The sequence below is a fragment of the Amblyomma americanum genome, chromosome 2, assembly GCF_052857255.1.
Source record: "Amblyomma americanum isolate KBUSLIRL-KWMA chromosome 2, ASM5285725v1, whole genome shotgun sequence".
NCBI classification, from domain to species: Eukaryota; Metazoa; Arthropoda; class Arachnida; order Ixodida; family Ixodidae; genus Amblyomma; species Amblyomma americanum.
Genome location: NC_135498.1, coordinates 227120952 through 227137994, shown reverse-complemented (window position 1 = coordinate 227137994; position 17043 = coordinate 227120952). Strand labels below are relative to the sequence as shown.

Below are 17043 nucleotides of genomic sequence, written 5' to 3'. Positions count from 1 at the left end.
CCCTAATAGACGCCGTGTCTTCGTCACAAAACGTTGCGCCTTCAAGAACATTACGGCGTCAACCTCCGCACTTTGCCCTCCGGGACAGCCTTCTATACCGTCGCAACTACATACCTGATGGTCGGCGGTGGCTTCTCGCGATTCCCAGCCATTTACGATCTCAAATTTGCGCCTCTTACTACACCGACCCTCATTGTTCGCACACTGGTGTGCTGAAAACATTCAAAAGACTTTCTCAGCGTTACTACTGGCGCGGCATGTACGCCTATGTTCGGAAATACGTCCGATCTTGCGCCGCCTGTCAGCGGCGGAAGACCTCCGCTCCTCGTGTGACCGGCCCATTGCAACCACTCCCTTGCTCGGCACGTCCTTTCTATCGCGTTGGCGTTGATATTTACGGCCCGCTTCCCTGTACGGTCTCTGGGAACCGCTGGATTATCGTCGGCGTCGACCACCTGACTCGGTATGCCGAGACAGCCGCCCTTCCTGCTGCTACTGCCCGCGAAGTTGCGATGTTCCTGCTGCATCATTTTGTTCTTCGCCACGGCACGCCACGCGAGATCCTTAGTGACAGAAGCCAAGTCTTCCTTTCCCACGTCATTGAAGCTCTGCTTACCGAATGTCGCATCGTACATCGGACCACCACTGCCTACCAACCCCAAACTAACGGGCTAACCGAGCGCTTCAATCGTACTCTCGGAGACATGCTCACGATGTATGTTGCAGCGGATCAGACCAACTGGGACGCTGTCCTTCCTTTCGTGACGTACGCGTACAACACCACCACACAGTCAACCACCGGTTTTACCCCTTTCTTCCTGCTGTATGGGCGTGAGCCGCCGTCCACGATGGATACCATCTTGCCATATACTCCTGACGCCTCCAAGTGGACGCCCCTCTCCGAAGTTGCAAAGCATGCGGAGGAATGCTGCCAGTTGGCGCGCACTTTTACCTCGGCATCCCAAGGCCGCCAAAGCATCGTCATGATAACGATAACAGGCAACAAGTTTTTCCGATAGGATCCCTAGTTTGGCTCTGGGTTCCAGGCACACCACCAGGATTGTCGTCAAAATTCCGTACAGAATACCACGGCACTTATCGCGTCGTCCAGGAAACGTCGCGAATTACATCGTGGAGCCGCTCAACCCCTCTTCGGACTTGCGCCATCGCGGTCGAAAAACCGTCCACGTCAGCCACCTGAAGACCTACTATGACCCGCTCCTCTTGTCCTAGCCATAGATCGCCAGGGTGGCTCCTCTTCGTTCCCGGGGCAGTTGTAGCTAACCATTACGGCCGCGCCTGATGCCGCATAGACAGATCACTGACCAAGCGCCGATGGAGATGAGGCATCGATGAAAGACAAAGCGTCGCCGCACTGCATGAGATCGCTTGGTTTTTGGACTGGCCGTCATACATGAGGAGAAACATGTTTGGCTCTTTAGAGGTCAAACTGCGGAGCCAGAGGTCACACGCTGAAACTTGCCGGAAGAGGGTCATGATAAGAATAGAGCTCTAAAACCAGCCGCTGACACACCCTCGTCGTTGTCGGGTGGGAGGACGGCAAAAGGGAAGAAAAGGCGGAAGTGATGCCATCTGCAGAGCCAGCTGGCTGTCTAGCTATGCTTGCTTACTCCGCTCCATACCGCGCTTTGGTTATTCAAGCACTATACTTTGGTGAACGATAGATCAATGCAAGGAAGAAAAGGCGGAAGTGATGCCATCCGCAGAGCCAGCTGGCTGTCTAGCTATGCTTGCTTACTCCGCTCCATACCGCGCTTTGGTTATTCAAGCACTATACTTTGGTGAACGATGGGTCAATGCAATTTTCTGCCAGTTTGGTTGTTCAGCAAGACAGCAGAACATGTGGCGATATGCAGCATATCTAAACTGCCTGCACAGATTACATTATTACATTGTAGTGTGGTAATCTTCATCGATATAACCACTGACATGCGTCGCGTGCTGCCGCTCTCAAGGACGAAGAAGTTGTTCGCTGCCTTGCTCTTTCGCCACGCCTGACGCTTCGCTGCGAGTCTCCCCTGAGCGGCTGGAATCATCTGGGTTCACCGAATAAACACACCCCTACAATTGGTGCAGGTGCTGCTGGGTACGTTCCCGTCCACCCTGGAACTAAGAAGCCGCACGTTACCCTCTGCTTCCAGCATGCCGGATGACACTGCCACGACATCGTCGCCCCTCCCAACCACCGTGCTGTGTTCTGGAGCTCTACGGCAGCGTGATCCGTGCTTCTTCAGTGGCACAGCCGACCAGGACGTCGACGATTGGTTGGCGGCATATGAGCGCGTCAGTAGCTACAACAGATGGGACGACGCTATCAAGCTAAGCAATGTAATCTTTTATCTGACTGACGTGGCGAACCTCTGGTTTCGCAACCATGAGGCAGACCTGCCATCTTGGTCTGCATTTAAAAAGAATTTTGCAGAAGTGTTCGGCCGCCCTGCAGTTCGCAAGCTCCGGGCAGAACAACGCTTGCGTGAGCGCACTCAGCAAGTCGATGAGTCGTTCACTAGTTATATAGAGGACATCGTGGACCTATGCAAGCGTGTCGATCCGCTAATGACTGAAGCGGATAAGATCGAGAACATCATGAAAGGCATCTCTGACGACGCGTGCCAAATGCTCTGGGTAAAAAATCCTGCCACGGTGAGTGACGTGATCAAGCTTTGCCAGAGCTACGACGTGCTTCGTAAGAAGCGCGCTTCTACCCGGCGGTCCGGTGTTAGAGACGACGCCATCTCTACACTTGCGCTGGGCGGTTCTACCCCATCAGAGGACAGCCTTTTACTTCAGCAAATCAAAGCCTTCGTTCGAGAAGAGGTCGCCCGCCAGCTATCGCTGGTCCCTCAGTTACAGGATAGTGGCCGCCTTGTTCCTGACATGGCTCCGTCTTTGGCCCCTACCATACGGCGTGCCGTTCAAGATCACATCGCTGACGTTCTTCCTCCCAGCTCCATGCTCCCGCCCAGCCCTGTGCTGCCGCCCAGCCCCGTGCCAGCGCAAGTAACGGCACCACTGACTTACGCCCAAGTTGCGGCCAGGCCGCTCATGCCATCAGCATCTCTTTCCTACCAGGCCGCTCCTTCCAACCTTCCTTCGCCTTTGCCTGGGTCTGCATTCCATGTCCCTATTCCAAGGGTACGCCAACGCCCTACGAACCCTTGGCGTACCGCGGACAACCGACCAATCTGCTACTCTTGCGGGCTGCCGGGCCATGTCGCACGCCTTTGCCGCCAACGCCTTCCACCTTCTCGACCTGAACTATGGAACTACTCCTACAATACAGACCAGCCCTCGCCGAGAAATCCGCCCAGTTCCGAATTTGTATCTCGTGACAATCAAACGTACACAGCTCGCCGATCACCTTCCCCTCGTCGCCGTTCCCCGTCCCCACTCCGACGTTCTACCGGCACCGTTGAGGGAAACTAACAGTCGCAGTTCCCGGGGCAAGAACTGCGCTTGGTTCGAACTCTTCAAGTCCTCGGTGTTCTCCCACTAACGTAATTCAAGTGTTTGTCGACGGCGTCGCAGTACTCGCTCTAGTCGACACGGGCGCTGCCGTATCAGTCATCAGTGAAGCTCTTTGCCGTCGTCTTCGTAAGGTGACCACCGCACTTTCCGACTTTTCGCTTCGCACCGCCTCATCACAGCGCATTCATCCCTCAGCGGCGTGCACGGCCCGTGTTCTCATCGAAGACGTCTTATACACCATCGAGTTTATTGTACTGTCTCGCTGCTCACACGACATCATCCTGGGCTACGATTTCCTTTCCACTCATCATGCCGTTATTGACTGCGCCCGCGCGGAAGTTTCCTTTTTACCTCTTTGTGATACCGTCTTGTGTGACGTCCCTACCCGGCCTGCAAAACTCCTCGTCGCCAGTGACACAGACATTCCTCCATTTTCTGCTGCCCTCGTTCCACTCTCCTGTGAAAGCGTTATTAGTTCGACTGTCTTCTTCACACCTTCCGACGCCGCTTCACGCCATCCCTGCCTCCTGCTTCCATTTGCGGTCCTCAAGATCGAAGATGGCCTTAGTGCAATGTACGTCTCAAATCCATTTTCGTGCCCGTCCGTCCTGCTACGCGGCGAGTGTCTCGGTCGTATTGAAGAACTTGATCCCGCGCTTGTAAATACTCTTCCTGCAACGCCTACTTCATTAGACGTTAATGTGCTCAGCTCTTGCGATACAGCGACCGCTTCGACACCACCCGATGTTCTTCAACAAGCTATTGACGCAGATCTCCCACCCGCACAACGCGATCAACTCGCTGCTCTTCTACAGAACTTCACTTCTGCCTTCGACCTTCCTCACACTGCTCTGGGTCGCACGTCTGTCGTTACGCACGCAATCGACACTGGTACAAACGCACCTTTACGACAGCGTCCTTATCGCGTGTCGGCCTCTGAGCGCCAAGTCATTGCTGACAACGTGGACGACATGCTTCGCCGGGGCGTCATACAGCCATCTAACAGTCCATGGGCTTCTCCGGTTGTTTTGGTCACCAAGAAAGATGGTTCCATCCGGTTTTGCGTCGATTACCGTAGGCTTAACAAAATCACGCGCAAAGATGTCTATCCTTTGCCGCGCATCGACGACGCCTTGGACTGTTTACAGGGAGCCGAGTATTTCTCCTCTTTGGATTTGCGCTCCGGCTACTGGCAGGTACCGATGGCTGATAATGACCGCTCGAAAACTGCCTTTATAACACCGGATGGATTATACGAGTTCAACGTTATGCCCTTTGGCCTCTGCAATGCCCCGGCTACTTTCGAGCGCCTGATGGACACTGTTCTTCGTGGACTCAAGTGGCAGACCTGTCTTTGTTATCTGGACGACATCGTAGTTTTTTCTGCCGACTTTTCTTCTCACCTTCTCCGCCTAAAGGATGTCCTCACGTGTCTCGCCGGCGCTGGGCTTCAGTTGAATTTGAAGAAGTGCCACTTTGCCGCTCGAAAACTCACAATTTTAGGCCACGTAGTTTCTAAGGACGGCATTCTTCCCGACCCCACCAAACTTCGCGCAGTTGCAGAGTTCCCGAAGCCAACCTCCCTGAAGCAGCTTCGGAGCTTTATCGGCCTCTGCTCCTACTTTCGACGTTTCATCTTGAACTTCGCCTCTATCATCGCTCCTCTGACCCAGCTCCTTGCCGGCAGCTCCGACCTTTCCGCCTGGACTCCAGCCTGCGATAAAGCCTTTGACACTTTACGCCGCCTTTTGGTTTCGCCGCCCATTCTACGCCACTTTGATCCGGCTGCGCCTACGGAGATCCACACTGATGCCAGCGGTATTGGGCTTGGTGCCGTCCTTACCCAACGTAAGCCTGGTTACAGCGAGTATGTTGTGGCATACGCCAGCCGAACATTGACAAAGGCAGAATCTAATTATTCAGTCACAGAAAGGGAATGTTTGGCCATTATTTGGGCTATCGGAAAATTTCGTCCTTATGTGTATGGTCGACCGTTTTACGTTGTGACCGATCACCACGCTTTGTGCTGGCTTGCCTCTCTGAAAGACCCATCCGGTCGCCTTGCTCGCTGGGCTCTTCGTCTCCAGGAGTTTGACATTCATGTCATTTATCGATCAGGGCTGAAGCATACGGACGCGGATGCTCTTTCCCGCTCGCCATTGCCTAGAGATAATTCGTCTGACCACGTCTGTGCCTACGATATGTCGACTCTTACAACTATCGACATGGCTACCGAGCAGCGGAATGACCCCTGGATCAATGCACTTTTGAATTTTCTCTCAAGTCCTACTCCCGGTCATTCCTCCAAAGCGCTCGTCCGCCAAGCACACCACTTCTCCATTCGTGACGGTCTTCTCTATCGCCGCAATTATTTGCTTGATGGACGGAAGTGGCTTCTAGTCATCCCGCGTCATCTCCGCGCCGACATTTGTGCTGCGTACCATGGTGACCCACAATGTGCTCACGGTGGCGTATTGAAAACCTACACACGCCTACGTCTGCGATTTTACTGGCGTGGAATGTACCGCTTCGTAAGACATTTCGTGCGCGCTTGCGAATCTTGTCAACGCCGAAAAACTCCTCAGAAGTCCTCTGTTTCGTTGCAGCCGTTACCCTGCCCTGCTCGTCCGTTTGACCGCGTTGGCATAGATCTCTATGGCCCTCTTCCGACTACTCCTGCTGGAAACCGGTGGATTATTGTGGCAGTAGACCATCTGACTCGCTACACTGAAACATCACCGTTACCCTCTGCCTCTGCAAGAGACGTTGCTTTGTTCATTCTCAACAACTTGATTCTTCGCCACGGGACTCCGAAGGAACTGCTCAGTGACCGCGGACGCGTTTTCTTGAGCGACGCTCTCGAGGCCCTACTGAAAGAATGTCGCATCATTCATCGCACCGCTACTTCTTACCACCCTCAGACGAATGGCCTGACAGAACGCTTCAACCGTACTCTGAGTGACATGCTGGCCATGTACGTCAACGACGCTCATTCCAACTGGGACCACGTTCTTCCCTTCGTAACCTACGCGTACAACACTGCGATACAGACCACCACTGGATTCTCTCCCTTTTTTCTTCTTTACGGGCGCGAGCCAACCTGCACAATGGACGCGCTTTTTCCCTACCGCCCTGATGTTTCTGAATCGACGCCACTCTCGGACGCCGCCCAGTATGCAGAAGAATGCCGTCAGCTCGCTCGTTCGCTCACAAAGGAAAATCAATGGCAACAAAAACACCATCGTGACACTGGTGAGGCGCCTTCATATACGCCCAACTCCCTGGTGTGGCTCTGGGTTCCTGCCACAACCGCCGGCCTGTCAAAGAAGCTTCTTGCTCGGTATCACGGTCCATACCGAGTGCTTCAAAAAACATCTCCTGTGAACTACGTAGTTGAGCCCGTTACGCCATCTGCGGACTTGCGTCGCCGTGGACGCGAAATAGTTCATGTGGACCGAATCAAGCCCTACTACGATCCGTCTGTCCTTTCGGCACCATGAGTCGCCAGGATGGCTCCTTCTCTGCCCGGGGGGGAAACTGTAGTGTGGTAATCTTCATCGATATAACCACTGACATGCGTCGCGTGCTGCCGCTCTCAAGGACGAAGAAGTTGTTCGCTGCCTTGCTCTTTCGCCACGCCTGACGCTTCGCTGCGAGTCTCCCCTGAGCGGCTGGAATCATCTGGGTTCACCGAATAAACACACCCCTACAACATCAATATTTCTCTTCTGGCTATATTATTTTCTAACGTTTGTGAACTTTTTGCCTTTCCAGCTGGCTCACATCCATGTTGAGCTAAAGCCACTTCCAGCATTGCCTTACACTGTGAAGTCGCACAGGCTGTATAACTGCAATTATGCTTAACCGCTGTGTTGTCCTTAACTAAAGCTATACTCTTTTTGTTAGCCTCCACGTTTCTGCCCCGTAAGTGAGTACCGGTGAGATACAGCTGCTGTATACTTTCTCTTGAGGGATATTGGTAAACTGCCCTTCATGATCTGAGAGAACCTGCCATATGTGCTCCACCTCATTCTTATTCTTCTAGTTAGTTCCCTCTCGTGATTCGGATCTGCAGTCACTACCTGCCCTAATTTGATGTATTTGCAGCGGCGCTGGCATCGCCAGCGGTGCTGATGAAGATGAAGCTGGGAGCGTGACCTGGCTCGCGCAGAATAGAACGCTTTCGGCGACCAGCCTGGCCAGCAATGTCAACAACCCGCTCCGCCGGCTCACCAGCCGTGGCTACCGGGACCTCCAATAAATGTGGACCACCTTCCACATCTGGTGACACCGGACAACAGCTTCGATGCACGCAACGCTGCTCCCACCGGCTCTGCGCTCCTGTCCGCCCTGTCCCTCCACTTGGCCTTGCCACTGCACGCCCGCTGTTCGCACCCGGCTTTCGGCAGCTTTTTTCCGCCATGTCAGTGCTTATCGCATCCGGTGAGCTCCTTCTGCCGTATCAACGCTTTTTCCTTCCTCAGCTGCCCGGCCTGCCGCTTTTTATGCCAGGGACCCCGTTTTGTGGTTGGCGCTGCTGGACTCGCAATTTCATGTAAACCTCGTGTCCAGCCAGCTACTGCGTTATCAGCACGCCAGCCGCGAACTCCCACCCAGTCTCCTGGCAAAGCTGCGGTTGCCACCTCCTGGCCCCAACATTTACGCCGACTTCAAGAAGGGCCTGACGACGTATTTTGGCTTGGAGCCGACTCTCTGCGCTGCTGTTCCGGGCTCAGAAGCAGTGCCGCCACACAACTCACGACCACTGGCCGAATCCCACCCTCATAGCTGCTTCGGTTTTCCCTCTGTCAGCTATTCCACTGGACCCGCTCCCCACATCTGTCTGTCCACTATCGCCGCCACTGAATGTGCCCCCACCCACGATTCGGCAAGTGCCATGCGAGCATGCGTTGGTCTCTTGCCAACCTTCACAACCAGCTACCTCATACTACACCCCGGTCTCTCCCAAGTTTGCTGCAACAGCCCCTACGGACGGCCATCCACCTGCGAGCGCCTGTCCCAGGGAGCCTCCTGCCCAGCCCCGCTTCCCAGCTGTGGCGCCTGCCCTCACCAGAAGAGCTCTCTCTCGACCCGGGCCCCAACTCGCTTCTAGTCGCATGTTCTTCTGCCACCTCATGCCCAACCACAGTGAGCCCAACTGTTCTTGTCGCGGGGCACACATGCAAGCCACACCAGAGCCTTGTCGCTCATCACGCGCCACCCGAACCGCCTGGCATGGATCCCTGCCCACCTGGCGCCTTCGCGACAGACAAGACAGCCACAGAAGGCAGTGCCATGCTTGCGACACATTACTGCATGCCCCATCCAACACCGCCAATGGACTCAGCACGACTGCTTTCTTCCCATTCCGACCGCTACGTCTCGGACTTGTGCCCTCTGTTCGCAGCAAACAGTCCCAACACCCCAGTGGGCTTGCTTTGCAGCCAGTCGGTACATCCCGTCACACACTTCGACTACTCCCTAAAAAGGCAGCCCGTGCCCCACACAGCAGTCCTCAAGCCCAGTGTCATCCGCAGTCATTTCGCCGTCGCCAGCGGCCAAGGCATCGCCTTCATGTCTACGGCTGTGGCCTCCCCACGCCATACCTTCGTCTGCACCGACTGGGCCAGCGAACATCGCATCCCTCCCGTAAATCCCCACGCGGCTGCATTTTCTGTAAGGACATTTCACGGCCAACTTCAACCCAACTGTAACAAAAGAACTGTAGCACAACCGAGACGAACACAGCAAAGAGGCACACAGGACTAGCGCTAAACTTCATCTAACTTTGTTCACTGGCAGCGCAGCAAATATAAGGAAAAAACCAGATCACGTGCAGATACCAGTTCGGAGAGCAGAAAGTTGGGCTAGTTGGTAGATATGCATACTGAAGAAGTAGGCGTGGAAAAACGAGGACTCGTTTGTCTCGTTTTTCCGCGCCTACTTCTTCAGTAGATACCAGTTCACACACACCACTATCAACAGAACCGTTCAAGATATGCCATCTCCGATTTGTATAGATTCACAGACGTATCGCTAACATAATATACGCCTCTCTTCCTTACACGAAATGCCTCCAGTAGTTCCCTTGCCCTAGTATCTTTGCTTTTGCCCAAAATCTTTATCTCATGAAACCGTGGTTGACACTTTTTGCAGGACTGGCATCTAGCCTGCGGCAAATATTCTGCCGCTCGAGGTCACTCAAAACACTCAGCGCAGTGCTGAGGAAGATGTGCACCATTGTGTTCGTCTCGGTTGCGCTACAGTTCTTTTGTTACAAAATGCATCATCTAGCCCAACAAAAAGTTCTTCTAAATTCAACCCAACTGGTGGACCCACCAGTAGACCTTACGACTGAAGCATGCCTAGCTCGCCTCCGATTCCTCGACTTCCCCCGCCTGTTCTTTCCGTCATCCTCATCTTTTGACTCCTCTCGCCCTTTGCGAAGCAGCCAGGCTCAACCGCCCGAGCTTGTTTCTCCCGCCCGACGACCTTCACGAACTCTGGCCCGAACTTCACTGGCCTTAACAAATTTCTAGATACCATCTTTATTTTTTGCTTTATCACGCATCGCGCTAGGGGGGGAGCACCTGTAGGGGAGCACCTGTACACCTGTAGCCAGCGGCGCTGATGAAGATGAAGCTGGGAGCGCGACCTGGCTCACGCAGAATAGAACGCTTCTGGTAACAAGCCTGGCCAGCAAAGTCAACAGCCCGCTCCGCTGGCTCACCAGCCGCGGCTACAGGGACCACCAATAAATGTGGACCACTTTCCACATATTCCCTTACTATTTCCAGCACCTCGCTACCAGCTGTGAACTGCTGTTCCCTTGCGAGACTGTTGAACATTACTTTGGTTTCCTGCATGTTAATTTTTAGACCCATTGTTCTGCTCTGCCTGTCTAACTCAATGATCAGCATTAAGGATAGTTGCCGGTGATATCATTGATCAGGCCTTGCAGTTCTTCTCCTGGGTGACTCAGCAAGGCAATGTCATCAGCAAATCGCAGCGGCAAAGTGGGGGAGAGAACAAACGCAAGTTAATAACATCCTAGTCAAAATCAAGAGGAAGGAATGGGCTTCAACAGGGCATGTAATGCGAAGGCAAGATAACCGCTGGTCCTTAAGGATAACGGAGTGGATTCAAGAGAAGGCAAGCGAGCAAGGGGGCGGCAGACAGTTAGGTGGGCAGATGAGCTTAAGATTGGTTTATGGTTTATGGGGGTTTAGCGTCCCAAAGCAACTCAGGCCATGAGTGACGGCGTAGTGAAGGTCTCCGGAAATTTCGACCACCTGGGATTCATTTACGTGCACTGACATCGCACAGTACACGGGCCTCTATAATTTCGCCTTCGTCAAAATTCGACCGCCGCGGCTGGGATCGCCAAGTCTTTCGGGTCAGCAACCAAGCGCCATAACCACTGAACCACCACGGCGGCTCAGATGACATTAAGAAGTTTGCAGCGATACGGTGGCCGCAGCTGCCAAAGGACAGGGTGAATTGGGGAAACATGGGAGAGGCCTTTGCCCTGCAGTGGACGTAGTCAGGCTGATGATGATGCTTTAAGAACTAAAGACACCAAATTTTTGCTTGCGTGTTTTCTTCTTTCAAACGGCGTGCTAGACGTTGGTATACACAGAGCACCTCGTGGTATTCGCCTACGACTGATAAACAATTTATAATTGAATTCCTTCTTGAAGCAGTTTCGGTTTCATCAACCAACCGATGGCTGTGATGTGTAGGTGCTGTTTAGGTCACGTGATAAACAAAAATTCGGCACTACAAACACCGATACTTAGCTTTAACTCACTACAGCACTTAAACCAGTCTGCTTCAATAGCTAGAATTACAACAAACGACATGTCAGCAGTTATATTGCTGTTTATTTGTCACCTCACATGACCTAAACATCAACTACATGTCACAGGCCGGTCACTCCACGGTTGGTCTCGAGGGGGACAAGCGCGCTCCCCTCGAGACCGGCTGTGCTCTCACCATCCTGGATTGCGGTGCGCGTCGGATTCCTTTGCTTGCCGTCTGTTGTAGTTTTAAGGGCCTGTCACACTAGGCCAACAGTTGGCCGTTTCGGTCCGCCAAAACCGTGTCATTGCGATGTCTGGCTGTATGTCATATTGCACCGGCAAAAACAGTCAGCCGAGTGTCGGCGTCAGTGCCAGGTCTCCCACAAGACGGCAGTTGGCCGATGGTTCGCCAACTCCCATGTCATGCGAGACAACGTGCGAGACCTCCCGCCGACTTGGCCCTTTCTCGTTCTCACTCTTCTTTTGTCATAACTCCTTTAAACAAATCCCCATATAGTAAAGCAAACTCTTTAACAATCGTGATTATGAACCTAGTGGACTTGAACTTAGCATCTTCAGACTGAGAGCCTACTACTACACCCACGATGCCACGAACAACAGATATATTTGCTTCCTTCAGAAGTGCACATCTGAAGAGTGACACTCGAGACGGGAGTAAAGCAGGCGACACGTGCGAAAAATTGGCCGTCGCGCTGCACCGGTCGCCGCTTGCGAACTGCAGCCCCACTGCAAGCTCAAAGCCTAAGCTTTGCCACCGCGCAGTAGTGACCGACCTCTGCTTGGCTTGGTGTCGAAATTCGGACCAGAAAAGACATAATAGCCATATTATCGAAAGACCGCCTGATATATATACTCGTGCAGCGAAAAAAGCATGCCTGCCCAAGTAGCGAACTTTTGGCAATGGCGCCGCCCGCAGTCACGCCGGCCAATGAATTGCGCTCCTGCCTGACTGCCCTGGTCGTCACTAGGCCTATAGCTTCTTTCACATCGAAGACGCAGTGGACGCCGCTTAGGAAGTAAAGATATGGTCAATTTCCGCGACGCCTTCAGCAGCGGTCCTAGCGGACAGCTACACGAGTCAGGCGAGCCGGACAGTAACAGTGGGCCAGCAGCAGATGCGAGGCAATTCTAGCAAGAAATTTGCTAGTGACAATATATAGTGACGTATATTTTCACGATTCTACTTTCAAAACCGGTCACGACGAGAACACCAATCAGCCCACGAATTTTAAATAACACGGTTTTTAAAAATTCATAATAAATTGCCTGCTCACTTCCCAAAAATCATACTGAGTGTGGATGCTTCCTCGCATCATTTCTAAGCATTGAAAACATTTGCAAGCGGCTTTTAATTCATTGCATAGTCTTTCTGATCACCACTTGCTTTAGTTTATTTTTTTCGCGCTTCTATCGCCTCCGTGCTGGCTGACAGTGGTTGTAGTGCACGCTTGGCAGCTGACCCGAAAGAAGTGGGTTCAATCCTGGCCGCACCGGTCTCATTTGGATGGAGGAGCCCATGTACTGTGCAATGTCACTGCACGTTAAAGAACGTATATCCCAGGTATTTGACATTATCCCAAGTAGCCAGGGTGTCCCTCGTAACCTCAATCGCTTGTCCCAAAGCGACTCAGGCTCGAGGTTAAACCCCAGGTTAAACACGCAATGCCAGGTTAAACCTCATTAAAACAAACCAAACTTTTCACTTCATCTTTTCACACAGCTCCGTTCACTCCTTTTACTCTTCGTTCACACCCTTTCATTCTTGCTTTACCCTTGTTTCGTGTTTTTGCCGAATGGTTTCACCTCCATTTCACTTTAGCCATTCTTCTTTCACCTCCTCCTCGAGTTTTGCTTATCACTTGTAATTGTTTGTCAACTTTGCCCGCATTCCATGGCCGCCTGCTTACTCTGCAGTGCACTTTACCTGCCCCAGATGGTTATCCGCTCTTTGTGCCTTTGGCTGGCAATGCATCCTCAGGTGCTCCGCTCAGGCAATGTGTTTGCGGTCGGCTGGATGTGCAGTGGTACCATATGTGTGAGGTATTAGCCCCCCGTTTTATAGACTTTTTGTGTCTCCGAGGCACTCGCTTGCCTGCTTTTACTATTCCAATGACAACGCTCTAACTCACGGAATGCAGTAACGCAGACCGCCAGCTGTTCTCCTCCAGTATTCGACACAGCCGACCACTTTTTTGCTTCAGCGCCTCCCATAGAAACCTGCTTCAGTCTTGCCACTACAAAGCTTTCTAGAACACTGTACCTCTACGGTGGATCCCTGGTGCTAGCGTCAGTAAAGAATGCCCAAATGTGTTTTTCTCGCAAACAATAAGCTCAGATATAAAGCAATGTCAAAAATTAATGCTTCTTGAGGATCGCTGATCCGTACCGAATTGCTGGTAGGAGCGATAGCTGCGATTAGAGCAAGTTTCTCTTCACAGCTGCATAGCAGCTGCCGCCAGAGCGGCTTACCCAGTTGCTCGCATGCTAGCTCCCATGCTAAGGCGGAGCTGAAATCGATCATATCTTTGTTTGAATATGAGAAAATGGGGTTGTCAGTAAGGCGGTGCCATAAGTGGACCATTTACAATAGCGCTGGCCAATTCTAAAGCGCTGTCCGCTGTTGCTTCGATGCAAAACACGCTAGGCCTAGCGACGGCCAGGGAGTAGCACAGTCAGTGCCGTCAACCACTGCACTTCCTGGCGACACTATTGCAGTAAGCTCACGGAATGCAATGCTCCGAGCATTGCGAATTGTTGCCTACTTTCATGCTGCGGCAGTGACGGACCTACTTCGATGTTATGGTGCTAGAATGCATAGCTTGACGGTGCTGCAATACGCTGTTGCTGCATCATCCAGCCATGAACCCCCTCCAACTCACCAAGTTTTGCATTCTATTGCAGTTCTAAAAGGTCGAATAAATGGCAGAAGAAAGTAAACGAAGACATCGAAGAAACACACAGACGAGGACGATGCTGCATCGTCCTCGTCTGTGTGTTTCTTCGATGTCTTCGTTTACTTTCCGCTGCCATTTATTCGATCATGCACCAACTAGCTCAACAATCCACCTTATTAGTTCTAAAAGGCCTTCGGGTGTAAGCAGGCACCCTACTATAAATAAATGAACGAACAAATAAATTGCTTTACCTCGCGCTACTTGTAAGCATGCCAGAGATTCGATTCGATCATGTTTACAAGCGTCACAACAAGTTGGTGCTCCAGCGTTTTAGCAGCAGCGAGTGCACAAAAAGGGTTTCAATGCGATTTCGTTTTTTGCTGAGACTGCCAGCCGTATATTAAACAGGGAAGGAGGACCCAGAGAGCTGGTTCTCCTCCCTGGTCACCAGCTCACCAGGGACTTCGAGGAAACGAGGAGGCTCAATCGGTCACCCAAGGTCTTACTTACCGGTCGGCCCCTGGAACCTCCCAAGTCAGAGAGGATATGCATGCGTACCAGAAAATCGCACCACACTACAGACTACACCGACAAATTTATCTGCCAGCGGACAGAACACTCAATAAGAAAGAGGAGGCTATGTGAAGAAGATTACAGACGGGGGTTTTTCCCAACCCAGTACTCTACAGCAAGTGGCATCCCGAAGTCTTCAGGTCAAAGTGAAAATTTTGCGACAAGGCAGCAACTTTGGCCCACATGGTGTGGATATGTCCGACAAGGTACGATAGCTAGAGCACTCTAGAATCATAGGAGGCTTTGCTCTGCAGCCCAGACCCTAACGTCCAGCAGGACATCATCAGTCAAGCCCTTGCTGCTGCTGTGTTCCCAAGGGATTCCTGCCGACAGCTAGGGGCAACGTGGAAGATGGTCTTCTCTCCTGGCATTCACTGACTGGTGTTTTAATAAAGTTGTTTCTCTCTCTCTCTCTCTCTCTCTCTCTCTCTCTCTCTCTCTCTCTCTCTCTCTCTCGTCACTTGAACATGCACTCGCGCAAAATATACATACCCGCTGAGATTTCTGACACACGCAAATGTGGCGACTTGCTTCCGCGGTGGACGCACTCGGTGCACATCCGCGGTGGATGTGCGGTAAGAATCCAAGCTGCTCAACACTGCTAGAATAGCCCACAACTTTCTAAATCAACTTGGCAAGCCAGCTGAAGCAACGCTCTACGCAGCAACACAGTCAACGCCGGCTGAAGATTCAGCAGATGATGTCATGAAGATCCTAGCCAACCACAGGCAACAATGGCGTTCGCCTGGTGAGCGTTTTCTTATAAAAAACAGCTGTTTGCATTTACTTTCGCCCTCTTTAAATGAGATAATCTTGTTCAACATATCAAAAACTACAAATTGCTGCAGGGAACTCAAACCAAAATTAAAAAGTTAATTTCAGGTTCAAGCTGAAATGAGCTACCTGTGTGAATCTCATCCCCAAAAGATTACTACAATGCTGTTACCCCTGGTCAGGTCAAGCAGGCAGTTGTCGGCTTTGAGGTCTCGGTGGGCGACCCCGTGCTGTGCCAGGTGGCACAGGGCCTCCAGTAGCTGGCACAGCAGGGACAGACGCACTCGGGGATCCCCTGCAACCACTCGAGGAAAGGACCGCAGGTAATCGGGCAGGCTGCACTGGTACCTGCACAAAAGCAAATGAACACTTCTCAAACTAAATCCACACCTGTGGGGTTTTAATAGGGTGATAAATATTTCTTCCTGCTTAATCGCGGCTGACACAGTTCAAAACCGCCCGGACCCCAATTGATCGCATACGATACCGAGCGCACGCTGAGCACAAGCGAACGTTCGCCCATGCTAGGGAAGGGGATGTGCTCCATCGCCAGACGGGAAGAAATGCGAGAGGACACTTCTGTCCATGGGGTGGACTCTCTCTCTTCAGCTGGGGAACTCGGCTGGCGTAACGCTCCTTGTTCCGCCAGCGGGGCAAGGCCTTGTGGGGCCTTGACCCATCACATCATTCGTGGCGCTCGTGGCGCTTAGTGTTTATATATATATATATGCTCCCGTAAGGTGCAGAGTTGCGCGACTGTTTTCCCGTATCGCTCATAACATATTCACGGAGCGGTGATCACATGATCCCACTGAAGTATTTTGTTCCAATCCGTGTCTGCTCATACCCAACATATGCGCCAGAGGGGGTCAGCCGCTCCCATCTTGACCACAGTCTGCGTTGTTATCCGAATGAGGGGGCATATTGTGAACCTGATTGCCCTGTCAATATGCCAGTCCAGAGTCTGCGCCTTGTCTGCGCTTATGTGTGCCTTTCGTCTCATTCTCTTTGTGCAGTTTTACTCGTTCTTTTACAATGAACCAACTGGCCAGCCAGTGCGTCCTACTTCAGTTTATTTCTTCTCCCTTAGTCCCTTTTCTACTTCTCGCGAACAAGGGACAAGCGGCACACTTCTATGTGAACCTGACTGCCTTGTCAACATGGCAGTCCAGAGTCTGCGCCTTTTCCCTGCTTATGTGTGCCTTTCATGTCGTTCTCATTGCGCAGTTGTACTCGTTCTCTTACAATGAACAAACACAGAATATCACGGACATCGAGCCCTATAAATCGATAAAAAAAATTCATTGCGCACTTATGTGTGCCCTTCGCCTCATTCTCTTCGCGCAGTTTTACTCGTTCTTTTACAATGAACCAACTGGCCTGCCAGTGCGTCCTACTTCAGTTTATTTCTTCTCCCTTAGTCCCTTTTCTACTTCTCATGAACAAGGGACAAGCGGCACACTTCTGTGTGAACCTGACTGCCTTGTCAA

At 52.1% G+C, this 17043-nt stretch overlaps 1 protein-coding gene across 1 annotated transcript in view; it reads right to left on the bottom strand.

Moving 5' to 3' along the window:
* The window catches only part of Pink1 (PTEN-induced putative kinase 1), an 86314-nt gene that overhangs the window by 33709 nt on the left and 35562 nt on the right, over positions 1-17043 (bottom strand). Inside the window, exon 6 of the mRNA XM_077655790.1 lies at positions 15726-15901. Within this exon, the coding sequence (XP_077511916.1) occupies positions 15726-15901 (176 nt within the window). The remainder of the gene's footprint in view (positions 1-15725; positions 15902-17043) is intronic.